The sequence below is a fragment of the Neolamprologus brichardi genome, chromosome 20 (assembly GCF_056152115.1).
Source record: "Neolamprologus brichardi isolate AB-2024 chromosome 20, ASM5615211v1, whole genome shotgun sequence".
Lineage (NCBI taxonomy): Eukaryota > Metazoa > Chordata > Actinopteri > Cichliformes > Cichlidae > Neolamprologus > Neolamprologus brichardi.
The window spans coordinates 18164711-18178903 of record NC_142123.1 but is presented as its reverse complement, the minus strand read 5'-3'; the positions used below and the strand labels follow the sequence as shown (position 1 = coordinate 18178903).

At 40.9% G+C, this 14193-nt stretch overlaps 1 protein-coding gene across 3 annotated transcripts in view; it reads right to left on the bottom strand.

Moving 5' to 3' along the window:
• The window catches only part of vps13d (vacuolar protein sorting 13 homolog D), an 81047-nt gene that overhangs the window by 43172 nt on the left and 23682 nt on the right, over positions 1-14193 (bottom strand). For 2 of the 3 annotated variants that reach the window (XM_087833975.1, XM_087833976.1), the window contains exons 26-40: positions 12941-13094; positions 12072-12288; positions 11421-11592; positions 10969-11084; positions 8089-8313; positions 7704-8002; positions 5610-5743; positions 4839-4994; positions 4039-4225; positions 3406-3480; positions 3118-3318; positions 2668-2757; positions 1584-1724; positions 1359-1484; positions 613-687 (exon numbers count right to left, since the gene is read on the bottom strand). In XM_087833975.1, coding sequence (XP_087690101.1) covers positions 613-687; positions 1359-1484; positions 1584-1724; positions 2668-2757; positions 3118-3318; positions 3406-3480; positions 4039-4225; positions 4839-4994; positions 5610-5743; positions 7704-8002; positions 8089-8313; positions 10969-11084; positions 11421-11592; positions 12072-12288; positions 12941-13094 — 2368 coding nt within the window. The remainder of the gene's footprint in view (positions 1-612; positions 688-1358; positions 1485-1583; positions 1725-2667; positions 2758-3117; positions 3319-3405; positions 3481-4038; positions 4226-4838; positions 4995-5609; positions 5744-7703; positions 8003-8088; positions 8314-10968; positions 11085-11420; positions 11593-12071; positions 12289-12940; positions 13095-14193) is intronic. The other variant, XM_087833977.1, reaches the window with a different exon arrangement.

Here is a 14193-nt window from a genome sequence, read left to right as displayed (position 1 = left end):
GGGCGGGCCCCACACTTTGGGAAGGTCTGGGTTAACTGATGACTCTGAATTGCCTGCAGCTGCGAATATGATTCTGCCTGTCAGTGTTAGCTCTGTAATAGACCAGGGACCTGTCCAAGGTGCACCCTGCCTCTCGCCCTATGACTGGGATAGGCTCAAGTAAAGAAAATGGATAGACAGATCAATGGATGAAGTGAGGCTATCCAACAGAAGTCATTTTTTTCTCACTTCTAAACAACTTGTGGCAATTTTGAGCAAAAACAGTTTGGGTTTATAGCTAAAATAGATTCCCAGCATGAAGCAGGTGCCAGTGAAATCATGGCGATGCTGACATCAGGTCAGCTACAATTCAGCTTCACAGGTTTAGTACAAGTACTAACGTGAATTACAAGTACTGAAATAAAGAGACTACTCAGAAGAACAAAAGGTTTGCAGAGCTTAGGAAAAAGCTGGCTTTGTGTACCAGTGGAAACACATGGGGTATGTGGTTCCTAAAAGAGACAGGCATGCAAAACAAGAACCTCAACAGCACTCCAATAGTTTAAAAAAATCCCTAACTGTGGTACTGATGCTACTGAGGAGGCTGAGTGGGTGGCTTAATCTGAACGGTACCTCTGGAATGAATCTGCTGCTCGAGGCAAGTCAAGCTGGCTGTGCTCCTAGTTCTAAGGTGAGCAAGAGGCGCACCTGATAGTAGAGACAGATAGTTGAAACAGAGACACATGCAGAGGGAACACACAAGAGGGTTAGTGTTATCCTTCAAACAAGAACACCAGCAATGCACTGAAAATCATCTCTCGACCAACACCCAGTTAGATGATTCCCATCTTATTCAAGTGAAGGAGCAGAAAAATCTAGCAGCTGGGGATAATGTGAGCGACTTTGTGATTGGCTCTTTAAAATGTATTGAAGGAAAACCTAACTAAAGGAAGAGAATGGCAGCTTAAGTGTTTTCTTTAGAAGAGAGCGGCTTATCAATCGAGTGTGTCACAGGATAACCAACCAGTGCTTGACCAGCTTCTAAACTAGGATAACAGGCAGGCTTCTGTTTTCTTACCCTGGCAACAATCTTACATAGTACTGTCTGAGCTGACAATACAAATAAAAACTGTTCAAAGAACACAATGTAACTGTTCATTCAGCTTTACAAAGTTACAAATCTGGAGATGTCATGCAGCTTGTCGTGCAGTGTTAGTATTGTACTGATAATGACACCTGAGTGCTGATGACACCTGAAACGGCCACTTTATCATTCAGGTGATTTTCAGGCGATTTCAGGTTTTTGGATTTTCTCTTTTACACATTAAAAAAAAACAACTCTAGAGTCCATTAGTTGTTAACGATTTGCTGTAACTTACTTTGCCCGAAGCTGGGTGGATCAACTGAAGAGCCTATCCAGGGCATAGGGGGCGACGTCTGGGGGGGCTGGTCCTCCTCATTACAGTAGTCAGCTATCCAGGAGCTCTTGGTGGTGGTGTATTGTTCTGAAAAGGCCAGACATATACATGAGCCGCAGGTCTGCCATGTGGGACAATTTTAACACTGTACCTGGAAACACTGTGTGAAAGTCCCTCCTTACTTACCCAGCAGGACAGACGTGATGTTGATGTCCAGTCTCTGCTTGGCTCGAATCCCCATCTTAAGACGTGGAGGATGGAGACGACCGGCGGCCTGCTGCTGCCACGAAAGGATGCAGGGCCAGGGCTCAATAAAGGGCTCCCAGCCTGGCACGCAGACAGATATCAACTTAGCAAAACACTGTGCAGTATGCAGTATCATGTTAGTATTAATTTCTTCTTATTTTTTAGAGCTAAATACTGCCTGAACTGAAGCTCCTATTTCTGCTTATCTAACATTATGTCAAAGTTTATAGCAACTCTTGGCTCTCTATATTCTTCTGTTATACCTTTCTACTATAAGGTTGGACTGTCTGTGGATGTCGCTTCTCTCATCTCGGGAACAATGTTAAAGTCAGGCCCTTGCTCCTCGATAGATGGATGATTGGGTGAATGAATGTTTTTCTCTCATTTACAGGATATAATTCACAAATCCTGGTTTTGCATTCAGAGCATTTTGTTGTCAAGAACGTGCCCATTTTAAAGAGCTGCTTAAAACGAGCAGCCAGAAGGAATCTGAGTTTCTCACATCAGAAAGGAGGATGAGCTTTGAAGGTTGTAGCTCTATACCTTTAGAACTCCACCCAAATGGACTCTTGGGTCCTCCACTAGGCCTAGGAACCCCCCTGTGGGCAAAGTGTGCAGTGACAAGAGAAGAGGCCTGGCCTGACTACAGGGGCTGCACTTGACACGACTCACTTTGTTGATCGTGGTGCACATGATTCTGTTATACAAACCTGCTGACAACATGAAAATGAAGAGCTGTTGTTTTTCTAATGGCTATAAAATAAGTAAACACGAGTTTCACACATATATATTCTCTATCTCTCTCTAGATAGAGAGAGATAGATTGAGGTCACCTTGTTCTGAACTCTGTTGTGAAACATCCTAATACATTTTACAATGCCATTAAAACTCTTGTCAAACTATGAAAATAACAGTCTACTGAGACACTCCTTTTGATTAATCTGCATAAACATAAAAACACAGATGTAGGAAACAAAGAATGTTCACCATATTGTGTAAACATGCAGTAAGTAAATCCTATTACCTGATAGCTCTCTGTTGTAGTAGTCTCCAGACAGAGTGAAGCTAGCGTTGCCTTCATGGATGGAACCAATGCGCTGCAGCACGTAAAGCCCTTTAATGACAAGGAATCTGAGATCAGGCTGAGAAACAGGTGGATGCTGTTCATTGGATTTAGTGAAGGTGCTTACCTGTTTCATCTTATGCTTAAGGCCTAAAATTTCCAATACTAAAGTATTTTCTCCAATAACATAAAAGAAGCACTTTCAATTTTGTTTTCCAACATTATTTGGAACACAAGCAGCCCATGTTAGTGGGCACGAGAACAGTAACTTCTAAGTGAATCTAATAATGGCTTTGCTCAGCAGCAGTTACTGAGGGTAAGATTAAAATGTGCCACTTGAGCTAAACTACTGGATGCTGACTAATCAATTTTAAATGTCTTTGGTAACAACCATTATTTAGAGAGACTTACTGGAAAAGGTTAGTTCTGCCAGCGGTATGTCACAGTCCAGGCAGTCATCGATGAAACAGATGCAGATGCTATCAGCCTTCACCTCCACTCCTGACAAAGGAGCCGAGTGGCTGCTGGTCCCAGAGCTAGCCCTGGCTCGAGGATGACCTGCTATAGTCTCAGCATTCTCCAGCAACCATGTTGCAGCTTGATCCAGCTGACCTGATGGACAAATAATTGGATTTTTAGGAAGGTTTGCACAGATTGTTAAGCATTTCATCTACTTCCAGTTTTAATAGTCTCACTCACCTTTACAGTGGATCAGGGCTGTTTTGCAGTCCTCCTTCCTGAAACCAAGGTCTTCTAAGTGGGTTAGCTGACCCTCTGAGGGAAACATATTTTGGTGGAATAACAGTATATAATCAGTAATCAGTGCAACTAAAAATACAATCTAAAAAGTCAGGAATGAGGTAATAATGTAAAAAAGTATGCGTATACATGCACACTGATCTAAGGAGCTTGGAAAGAAAAGCGTGTGGACTTCTTTTAGTTTCCTTGAATACGTTTCACCTCTCATCAGAGAAGTTTCTTCAGTTCTAATAGCAACTGGTGGAGAGTTCCAGTCTTAACGCCCACTCACATCCTGGGCCATTTGACCTCAGGAAATCACATGATAAGGTGGGGCTAGGTTTCACAGTGGGTTCACACAAAACCTTGGCTGATTGTGACCCACACAAGTTTTCTCACCTTGGCTTAGTGTGATTAGGCAGAGGATCAATAGGGGGGCCTTGACCCTATTGGGGGACACTCCCATAGGGCTTAAAATCTGGGACTCTCCTCCATTTGACCTTAGAACTGATGAAGCTTGTCAGATGAAATGTCTTCAAGAAACTTAAAGGCATTATGTTAGTCTATGAAGACTTAAAAGTCTGTACAGCATACCTATAAGGGACTCAGTCTTCTGCCTGAAGATGTCTTTGGGTGCAGGGCTGGCTCCTTTGGTGGGGGGAGCAGTGGTGTCAGAGACATGAGGCAGTGGGGCACTGGCAGTAGGGAGAGACTTGGTGATGGCCAAGAAGAGCTGTATGTCGTTGTAGGACAGACGGATGTCTAGAGCTGGAAATTGAATCTGCCAGAAAATCAGATTCAAAGCTAACTTGGTAATCCATAATGTTACATTCTGTGAAGAAATACTGGGAAATACTCCATATCTGCTTTCAAAGCTCTTTTTAACGTATGTCTTCTAACTTCAACTATTTTATGACAAAACTAAAACCTCAATCGCAGGACTAGTCTTTACCAGCCATGCTCAGCGTCACTGATATTTTTTTCACAAACTTATGTAGTTACTAGTTGAAGCTATCAAACATTAACAAAAATATAAACAATGAATGGAAATGATATGTGAATTAAATTTTATTGACATAGAGGCAGCAAAGGTTGAGTTGAGATTAAGGAAATTGTCCAAAAATACAGTACAGCTAGCTTCATGTGCATTTCGAGTTACCAGCTTTAATCACCAAGTGTCATCATTATTCCAAAGCATTGTCATTAAAGTTGAATCTTGCCCATTTTTATGCACTATAAGGCAGCCTGGACAACAAGGCTTTCTTCATAATCTTCGGGGCGTCCTTCCAATGTAATGCAATATCTTATCCTATGTCTCTTTTGAAAATATGTTGAACTTGCAAGTAACCCCCGACCTTAGTTTACTGTATATAGGTTGATTGTAAAGCTCTAACCTCCAGCAGCGGTGGGATGTCCTCTACATTGAAGGCGTCCAACAGACCTGAACTGCTTTGGTATGTGGGGCTCCCACACAGCTCCAGCTGGATATTGACCGGGTCGATGATGGAGAGTGCAGTTTCCTGCTCGCTGCCCAGCCGACATGAGAACACCTGGTGTCACAAAATTCGTCAGAATCAAAGGAGTTGAAGTTGATAGCAGTTTTCATATGCTAACCTACTCACTCATCCAAGTGACTTCTGCAGTTTCAGCTGAATGCAGGTTTCCTCATTCTTATAAACAGAACATTTGTATATTGACTGAAACTAGCACCACTGACTAACAATGTGCTGTGAGGTAGTTTCTTGATCATTAATATGCATCATGACCATTGATCAGCAAATACTGATCAAAGACCATTGATCAATCTCAACTGATTAATGTCCATGAGCACCATTCACAGAGAGCTGGGGAATAGTTGCAATCACAGCATTGTAAGATGGTGACAGATGTACCCTAAAGCCCCCTCCTCAATTCAGAGATTGTCTTTCCCTTTTCATGCAAATGGCCTCTTTGACTTGGACTGTTACTGATGGGTGGATAAGTGATGAAACGCTTCTCCCACTGAAAGTGCTACATCCAGATGAACTTTTTGGTAGAGCCATAATAGTAATACCACAATTAGATTATTTAATGTGTTTTCATTTTTAAACATCATCTCTTTGAACTGAGTAAAAGAACTGTGATAAATGAGCAGCAGTACTACAACTAGCAGTCTCAGCTGTCACCTCTATTCCTGCCAGGCTGCCAGAGAAGGGTCGGTCCAGCAGACGGGGTTTGTAGGTAAGGACAGTGGTGCCCTTTAAAATGATGGCATTGGTATCCAGGCAGGACGAATCCTCCACAACCACAAACTCTGTTCCTGTACATCAAATGGCAAATATTTAAAATGGCAAAACCAAGTAAAATATGCAGGTCAGGTATTTTAGGATAACCCAAAATATTTCTAAGCCCTGGCATAATTTACAAATGCAGGAGATGAAATGCTACACAAATATATTTTTCTTCAGTGACATTTAAGTTATTATATGTGACTTTTTTTTTAAACTATAAATGTAAAAAAAAAAAAAAAGTTTCAGTTGTCTGACCAGTGACTGCCTGATGTGCAAGTCCTGTTTTTTTAACACTATGCAAAATAATTGTTAATAACATAGCATTCTAAAATGGGAGTGTATACAGAAACTAAGTTGTGCATGAAGATTGTGAGAGAAATACAGCACGTCGTGTAAAGGAGATGGGGTATACAGCTGATTTTGTAAGTTTGCCCTCTAACAAAGAAATGATCAGCCTATAATTTTAATGACAGGTTTATTTGAACAGTGAGAGACAGGACAATAACCAAAAAATCCAGAAAAATGCATTTCAAAAAAGTTAAAAATTAATTTGCATCTTCATGAAGGAAATAAATATTTCATCCCTTTGCAAAACGTGGTTTAGTACTTCGTAGCAAAACTTTTTTTGGTAACTGCAGAAGTAATACGTGTCTTGTAGTTGGACACAAGTTTTGCACATATCTCAGGGGGGATTTTGTCCCACTCCTCTTTGCAGATCCTCTCCAAGTCATTAATGTTTCATGACTGATGTTTGGCAACTCTAACCTTCAGCTCCCTCCACAGATTTTCTGTGGGATTGGAGACTGACTAGGCCACTCCAAGACCTTAATATGCTTCTTCTTGAGCCCATCCTTTGTTGCCTTGGTCATGTGTTTTGGATCATTGTCATGCTGGAATAACCGCCCACGACCCACTATCAGTACCCTGGCTAAAGGAAGGTTTTTCTCACCCAAGATTTGATGGTACATGGCCCCATCCATCCTCCCTTTGATGTGATGCAGTTGTTCTGTCCCCTTGGCAGAAAAACACCCCCAAAGCATGTTTCTACTTCCATGTTTGATGGAGTTCCTTCCGAGTAGTTCTGGCCTGATTCCTCACAGTTCTTATTTTCATAAACTCCACGAGGTGAGATCTTGTGTGGAGCTCCAGACCGAGGGAAACTGGCAGTTATTTTATGATTCTTCCATATGCGAATAATCGCACCAACTGTTGTCACCTTCTTACCCAGCTGCTTGGCGATGGTCTTGTAGTCCAGTCCAGCCTTGTGTAGGTCCACAATCTTGTCCCTGATATCCATGGAAAACTCTTTGGTCTTGGCATGGTGCAGGTCGATTGATTGCTTCTATGGACAGCTGTCTTTTATACAGGTAACGAGCTGAGAAGGCTCCAAATGTCAGCTTGTTACCTGTATAAAATATAAATGGGAGCCAAAATCTTGCAAAATCAAATACTTATTTCCTTCAAAATACAAATTAATTTACAACTTTTTTTTAAAATGCATTTTTCTGGATTTTTTTTCTCTCACAGTTCAAATAAATCTATCATTGAAATGACAGACTGGCCATTTCTTTACTGGTGGGCAAACTTACAAAATCAGTAGGGGTTCAAAAAATTTCTCCACTGACTGTGAGAGACCAAGCAATCTTTTCCCAATATGTCACAAGCACAAAATGACAGTCTTATGAAGTAGTTAGCTCCATATAATGAGTGGAGGAAAATCAATCACTTTTCATTACAGTTCTTTTCATTTGTAGATGCAGTGAAAATACAACTGCTGAATGGAAGTATTTCTGAATTCATTAAAAAATAAACTTATCTTAAAAAAAAAACTTGTTCCTGTTAGACTGCTAGTAGCATTAGTTACAGTACTGTGTGTAGCCACTGTAATCTGAGGTTTAAGCTACATTTTGGTGTGCCAACAACCACACTTTGACTACTTTTCAATATAAGAGCACACACAGTTTTCTTTCACTGTTCTTCATGTCTGACCTGTGACGTTGATCTTGATCTCAAGGCAGCGCTCCTGGGTGACCGACACTGTGGACCTCTTGGTGACTACCCCACTCTTGACTGTCTTTGGCATAACAGTTCCTATTGTACTGGCCATGGTACAGGAACCTGAATCTGTGCTAGTGTTACTAGGCCAGCGCTCATGATGTTTGGCATCACTGGGTATCTTCTCAGTCGGCTTCTGCAGGAAGTCCTGTACCAGCTGGACCCAGTCAAAGATGAGAAAGACCCTGAGGTTATTGAGGACCACTGTGAAGCTGGAAGACTCACGTGTGGATCTGTAGAAAGAGAGATCATAATGTAAGTGACTAACATTATCTAGAATGTCCACTTCTTCTAGTTCAAAGATGTTCTCCAGTGTTACCTATAATGCAGTTCAAGCTGTAAGGATGCCCGGTTGGCGCCTGTTTTGGATGCCTGGAGAATGCAATCAAATACATTGTGCCTTGTCCCATCATCTTCACTGGCTCTTTTATTTAACCCGGTGTATCGAGTGTCATATGCCAGCAGGGAATGAGACACCAGGTTGACAGACTTGGATCCATTAGAGAGACTCTCAAAGAGCAGCTTTGATTTAAGGAAGTCGAACCTTTGCATAAAAAATAAAAACAAAAGGGTGAAATGGAATAGTTTCAGACTCCCCTGTAAAAAAAATTACCAATTTAAATCCCTCGAACACCACCACAGTTTTTCATCCATCAAATATTAGATGACCAAACCCAAGTTGCAACTTTTAACTAATGTTTGTAGGAAATCAAAGAAGACATATAGCTTCCGTTTCTTCTTGGTGCACAAACTAAAATGATACCAAATGATTTAAAATTCTCTGGAGACATTTGGCTATGATGCACAGTGCCACGTTTGGAGAAAACCAAATACAGCATATCAGCACACCTCATGCCAACTGTTAGCTTAATGCTAGAGCGGTGATGGGCTACATTGCAGCCACTTGCAGTCACTAAGTATGGAGACCATGAACAATCTGTGCACATATCTCAAGCACTGTCCACCATAATGGACATGATAAAAGCACCAGTTGCTAGGGAAAAATGTCTATTCCCCCACAGGCTGGCAGAGGTTTTTGGAGGTTTCTGGCTTTTGGTAGGTGACCTTGAATGCAAAGAAGGTACTGTACCAGAAAACGTCCAAGTGTTTAAATTTGATTGCTAGCAGACTGCCACAGTTGCCGGTAGCTTTTTATGTTTGTCTGCAAACTACGAGTTAAGCAGTAGTACATCTTGAGAAAGAGTGACGCAAACCAGAGATTAAGAAGATTGATCTCAAAATAAAAGTTGTGCCTTTGTGCTGCAGCCAACATGGTTCCCTAGGTACAGCATTTACTCTGAAGACAAACAGTCTCCATTTCCAGTTTGAGGCACCCTTAGTTTCACTTCCGCTCAGAGAGTAACTGGCCAGCCTGCATGAACTTAGAAAATGTGGGTTCACTTGATCCCACATTGTCACGTGTCCAAAATGGCAAACAAACGAACCTCAATACCAAAAATTCTAGGGCCAAATGTGAGGCCTCGTCTCCCACAGATAAAAGCTTGAATTAAACTGGGTCATCCAACAGGATAATAGTCCCAAGCACAGCAGGAAATCTACAGTTGGTAAAATAAATGTTTAACCACACATCGATATTCGAAGTAAATATATGTCTAAAGATGCTATTAACATGAATTTCTTAATAGATGTGGTAACAACCCATACAACCCACACGACCAATGAAATCAAATTGTAGATATCCATAAATTAAGTGCAATTAGCAATGAGAAATGACACGGAAAAAGTATTGAACACACGCAGAACAGGGGGTCATGACAACGAAAGCCATGACCCTCAAGACCTTTGTGACCTTATTATTGCAAAACATACTAAGGGGCAACAAAAGTCACAAAACAAGTTACAGGGAGGTAAACAAACAAACATACAAGAGAATGTGTCTGTCTGTGCATGAGCGTTTGTCCCCAGCATGAGCCAAGGAAGGGGCCCCAGACACCAGCCACCCAAGAACTGCCTGACACCTGCCGCAGCTCTCACCGCACAACAGAGAGGCCTAAGTGACTGAACCAGGGAGCAGGCTAGCAACCACCCACTAAGCACCTACATCACGGGGTTGCTACCGTTCTAAACCAATGTCCCAGAGGGACCCAAGACTGGCCAAACAGATACACACACAGAAACTGCACAGAGGCACACATCCTTCCACATCCACCAAGAATTATCGCAATAGCTGTGCAAGAGCCAAGGGCCCCTTGTGGAGAGCTTAAGAAAGACCCTGAATCAGAAGGTGTGACTGTTTCAAAGAAAACAACAAGTAACACACTCAATATCCATGGCCTGTACCGCACAAGTCCATTGCTGAAGAAAGCCTGTGAAATACTGGGAAACTTTAGCCTGCTAAGATGTTTGGAGGTCTAAAAGCACAGCATATCACCCCAAAAACACCATACCATGAAGTCTGGAGGTAGGGCTGTTTTTCAGCACACACCACTTCATATAACTGAAGGAAGGATGAATGGAAAACGTACAGAGACATTCCTGTTAAAAATCTGCTGCCATCTACCAGAATGATTAAAATGAAATGAGGGTGGACATTTCAGCAGGACAATGATCCCAAACACACAACCAAGAAAATAATCAACTGGTTTTAGAGAAAGAAAATAAAGCTGCTCTAATGGCTCAGCTAATCAGCTGACCTCAATCTAATTGAAAATCTAAATGCTAAAGCTCAGAGTTTAGGATTTGGAGACTCTGTGGAAGAATGGGCCAAAATCACACTTGAGGAGTGCATTCGACTATTTTCCCCATACAGGAGATTTCTTGAAACTGTCATCACCAATAAATGCTTTAAATAAATACATTTCAGTCACATAATTTTTTCATCTATGGTTGGATTTCTTTGCATGTGTGGACTGGATGGGTTGTTACAGACATCTGGTGAAAATAGCACCTTTAGAAATATATTTACTTAGAAAAATGTGACCATACCTATGTTACCTGCTGTATAACACCATGGCTGAAACCCCACCCACAAGGTGCTACAATGACTCAAAATCCAAACCTCAACCTGACTGAATTGCAATGGTAGGACTGTAAGAGAGCTGCGCATAAACAACTGCCTGCAAATCTCAGTGAAGTGAAGGAACGCTTAGCTCCTCCACAACAACACCAGCCCGAAAACTGTCAAAGAGCCGTGAAATAGCTGTAAATGCTTCTTTATAGAAAGTCAGAAAGGACTTACCTTGCTAGTGAGCATTTGTGTTCACTGTTTTGAGGATTGTACAGTAGCTCCAAACTGACATCCATCATGTCCAACAAGAATGAAAAGTTGGTATAAACATCTCCACTCAACACCGTCTAGAGAGAGAGAAAGTCAGTCTGCAAACTGAAATATGAAAAAAGAGCTAATCTGTTTTGCCATTCTGGCAATGAGATCTTCTATAATTGTAGATGCTATCCTCACTACCCACCATGTAGCCTCACCTGAAGAATTCCCTGCACTTTCCAATGTCAGCTTTACACTCTACATCACCTCCTTTTTACAGCTTTTAAAATGAGTAAATGTTCTGCAGTATTTAAGACATCAAAAGCCAGCAAATGCTATATTTTGTAGGATATATGTCATATCCGTATTTAAAAATGTACTACAATGCACTGTAAACTGCTCAGGTATACATATGTGTGCTTTCTCACATAGGTGCTGGGATCCTGCAGGTTGTAGGGTCGCAGGAACTCTTCAATAGGCTCTCCCAGGTTGTTCTCCAGTAGCCCTCTGATCAGTTGGTAGTGGTCCACATCCAGAGAGCAGTGTACCGATGACAGGCTGCCATGGATGGACATGTCGGGTACCACATGGCTGAGCTCTCTGAGTTAGGACCAGGTTTGGATTATGAGTATGGTCATATACTGACACAATTCTAGCATGTGCTACTGAAAAAGGGTTTCTCTAAACATTATCCCATTATTCATGTGAGAGTTGCTGATGTTTAAAACTTCAGCATATCAATGAGTGTAGGATTAAAAGATTTGATGTACTGAAAGCCTGTACTTTTCAGTATCCTCCAAAGTTGGAGGAGAACCCAACAAAGCCAAAGTTGGGTGCTCATGAGCCTAATAGCCCTGAGTTTGTGTTCTGACTGACTTATTTTACGGTAGGGAAGCAAAACAACACAAAAATAATGGATGGACAGTGAAAATATGCCCTGAAAACTGATTTTCAATTCAGCTTCAATTCAGTTTTATTCATTTAGTGCCAAATCTCAAGAAAAGTCACCTCAAGGTGCTTCCACTGCTAAAGAAAAAAGAAAATAAAGTCTGTTATGAGCATTTAAAAGCAGGGCTTACTTGTCCAGGTTGCGCTCCACTTTAAGTTTGAGGCGGCAGCAGTCTTTCAGCAGGTTGTTTCCGGTGCGACGGACACAATAGGAAGGAAAGACCAGGTCTGAATATTCAAGAGGTTTATCACCACTGTCCAAAGGTTCACTTGGCAAACGCTCTGCAGCAAAGATATCCATCTCCTGCAGGTCCAATGAAATGCAGTCCAACAAGCACACGTGGTTTTCTAATGGGGATAAAGACACACCACATACAGCTAGGTTCATAGTGTTTTGGACAAATTCTATAACACTGCCTTCACCATCTTCAATAGATGACATGGCTTCCTTTGGCTGCTCTTACTTTCATAATTCTTTTCACTTCCCATCATTCTGATACAAATTAATCTTGTACCAGAATGATGGGAATCAGTCCAATGTTGTTTCTCTACAGGCCTCAACGGACATGTTAAATGTTACGTTTCATAGCAGTATAATTACAGAAAATATGGCCTGTTTGGAGTTAGGGAAAGCCTCCTCGCTCTTAAAGGAAGACAGCAGCAGGGTTAAAATTTGCAAAGCTCCAGCTGAACAAAACACAAGACTTCTATTATGTCCTTTGGACAGATGAGGTGAAAGTGGAGATATTTGGCCATAAGTTATGCAGTCTAAGACCTAAGTCCAGACCTCAACAAGATTAAAATGATGTGGTAGGACCTTAAGAGAGCTTATCATAAATGACGGCCTGCAAACACTATGAAACACCAAGGACTGCTAGAGATGTGTGAAATGGCCGTGCTTCCTTATTGAGGGCTTTAAGAACTCAGAAATTACTCACCTTGCTAACGAGCATTTGCATTCATTGTTTTTTGGGACTGTAAAGTAGTTACAGATGCTGACCTAAACTGCGAGGGCCATCCTTCTCAGGTGTCTTCTCTGTGTCTATGGTTTGTGGCCTCCCAGAGGTGAAACATGTGTATGAGGTCGAACTGGATGTGGAGACTCTGCGCGTCTCCTGATCACTGCACCTCTCTGCTGCACTCTGGACATGCTCCTTTAAAAAAAAGAAAAAGAAAAGAGCTGTATAGTTGAACACCAAGTACTTTTAAAGTTGATTTCTACATACACACAAATAGTAACTCATATTTTTGTTAAATGCCAAAATAACTAAAAGCAAAAGACACTATAAACTGGTTTACATATATATTTATGAGATGGGACTGTGGAAAAGCTTACACAGAGCTTAGAAAATAATATACATGAAAAACAAATACAATTTTCAAAATACTTTATCATAATAACCTAAATATCTAACATAATTCCTAAAATTTAGTAACACCAATTGTTAATTTTTAAGTGAAGTCTATTTCTTTGTAAGCACATTTAAAAACAACACACAGATTGACCAAAGTGTCATACAAACTGGGGGAAAAACACTGAAACAAAAACAGAGACAAGACACAAAACCAAAAAAAAGAGTAGAAAAAAATCCTAGAGAGTAAAGATGTGTCTTCAGGCGGGTTATACAATACAATATTTTTAATTATTTTTACATAATTTAATCTGTGGATCTCTTTAGGTCACACTTAAACTTATACATTCAAGCATGTATTTGTCCTTAAGAGTATATTTCCCTGTGTTATACATTTATGACAGGAGGAGTTTTGTGAGGCAAATGAGTATGTAATATATGCCGATCATTGACATATCGGCATTAGTTTACATCATCATTCAGATATTTATAGTATGGTGACTTGTGACACTGTAAAAACAGTACAACCCGTTTCCACATCAAAAGCATTGTCCCAATTCAGATCCTTGTTTTTGAACTTGCTGGGATTTAACACACACACACACACACACACACACACACACACACACACACACACACACACACACACACACACACACACACACACACACACACACACACACAGAGGTAGTTAAGCATCATTCCAAAAAAACAGTCATGACGTGCACACAGTCATCATAATAGCTGGTTAAACACCAAAGCCAATCAGAAATTGAACTACACTTGACAATCACTAACTTATAGTACTATTAGTGTGTGAAGTGACATGTTGTTTTTTTAAACGTATAATTTAAATAATAATAAATGTGGTGAAATTAGAAAAGACTGGAAGAGAAATGGG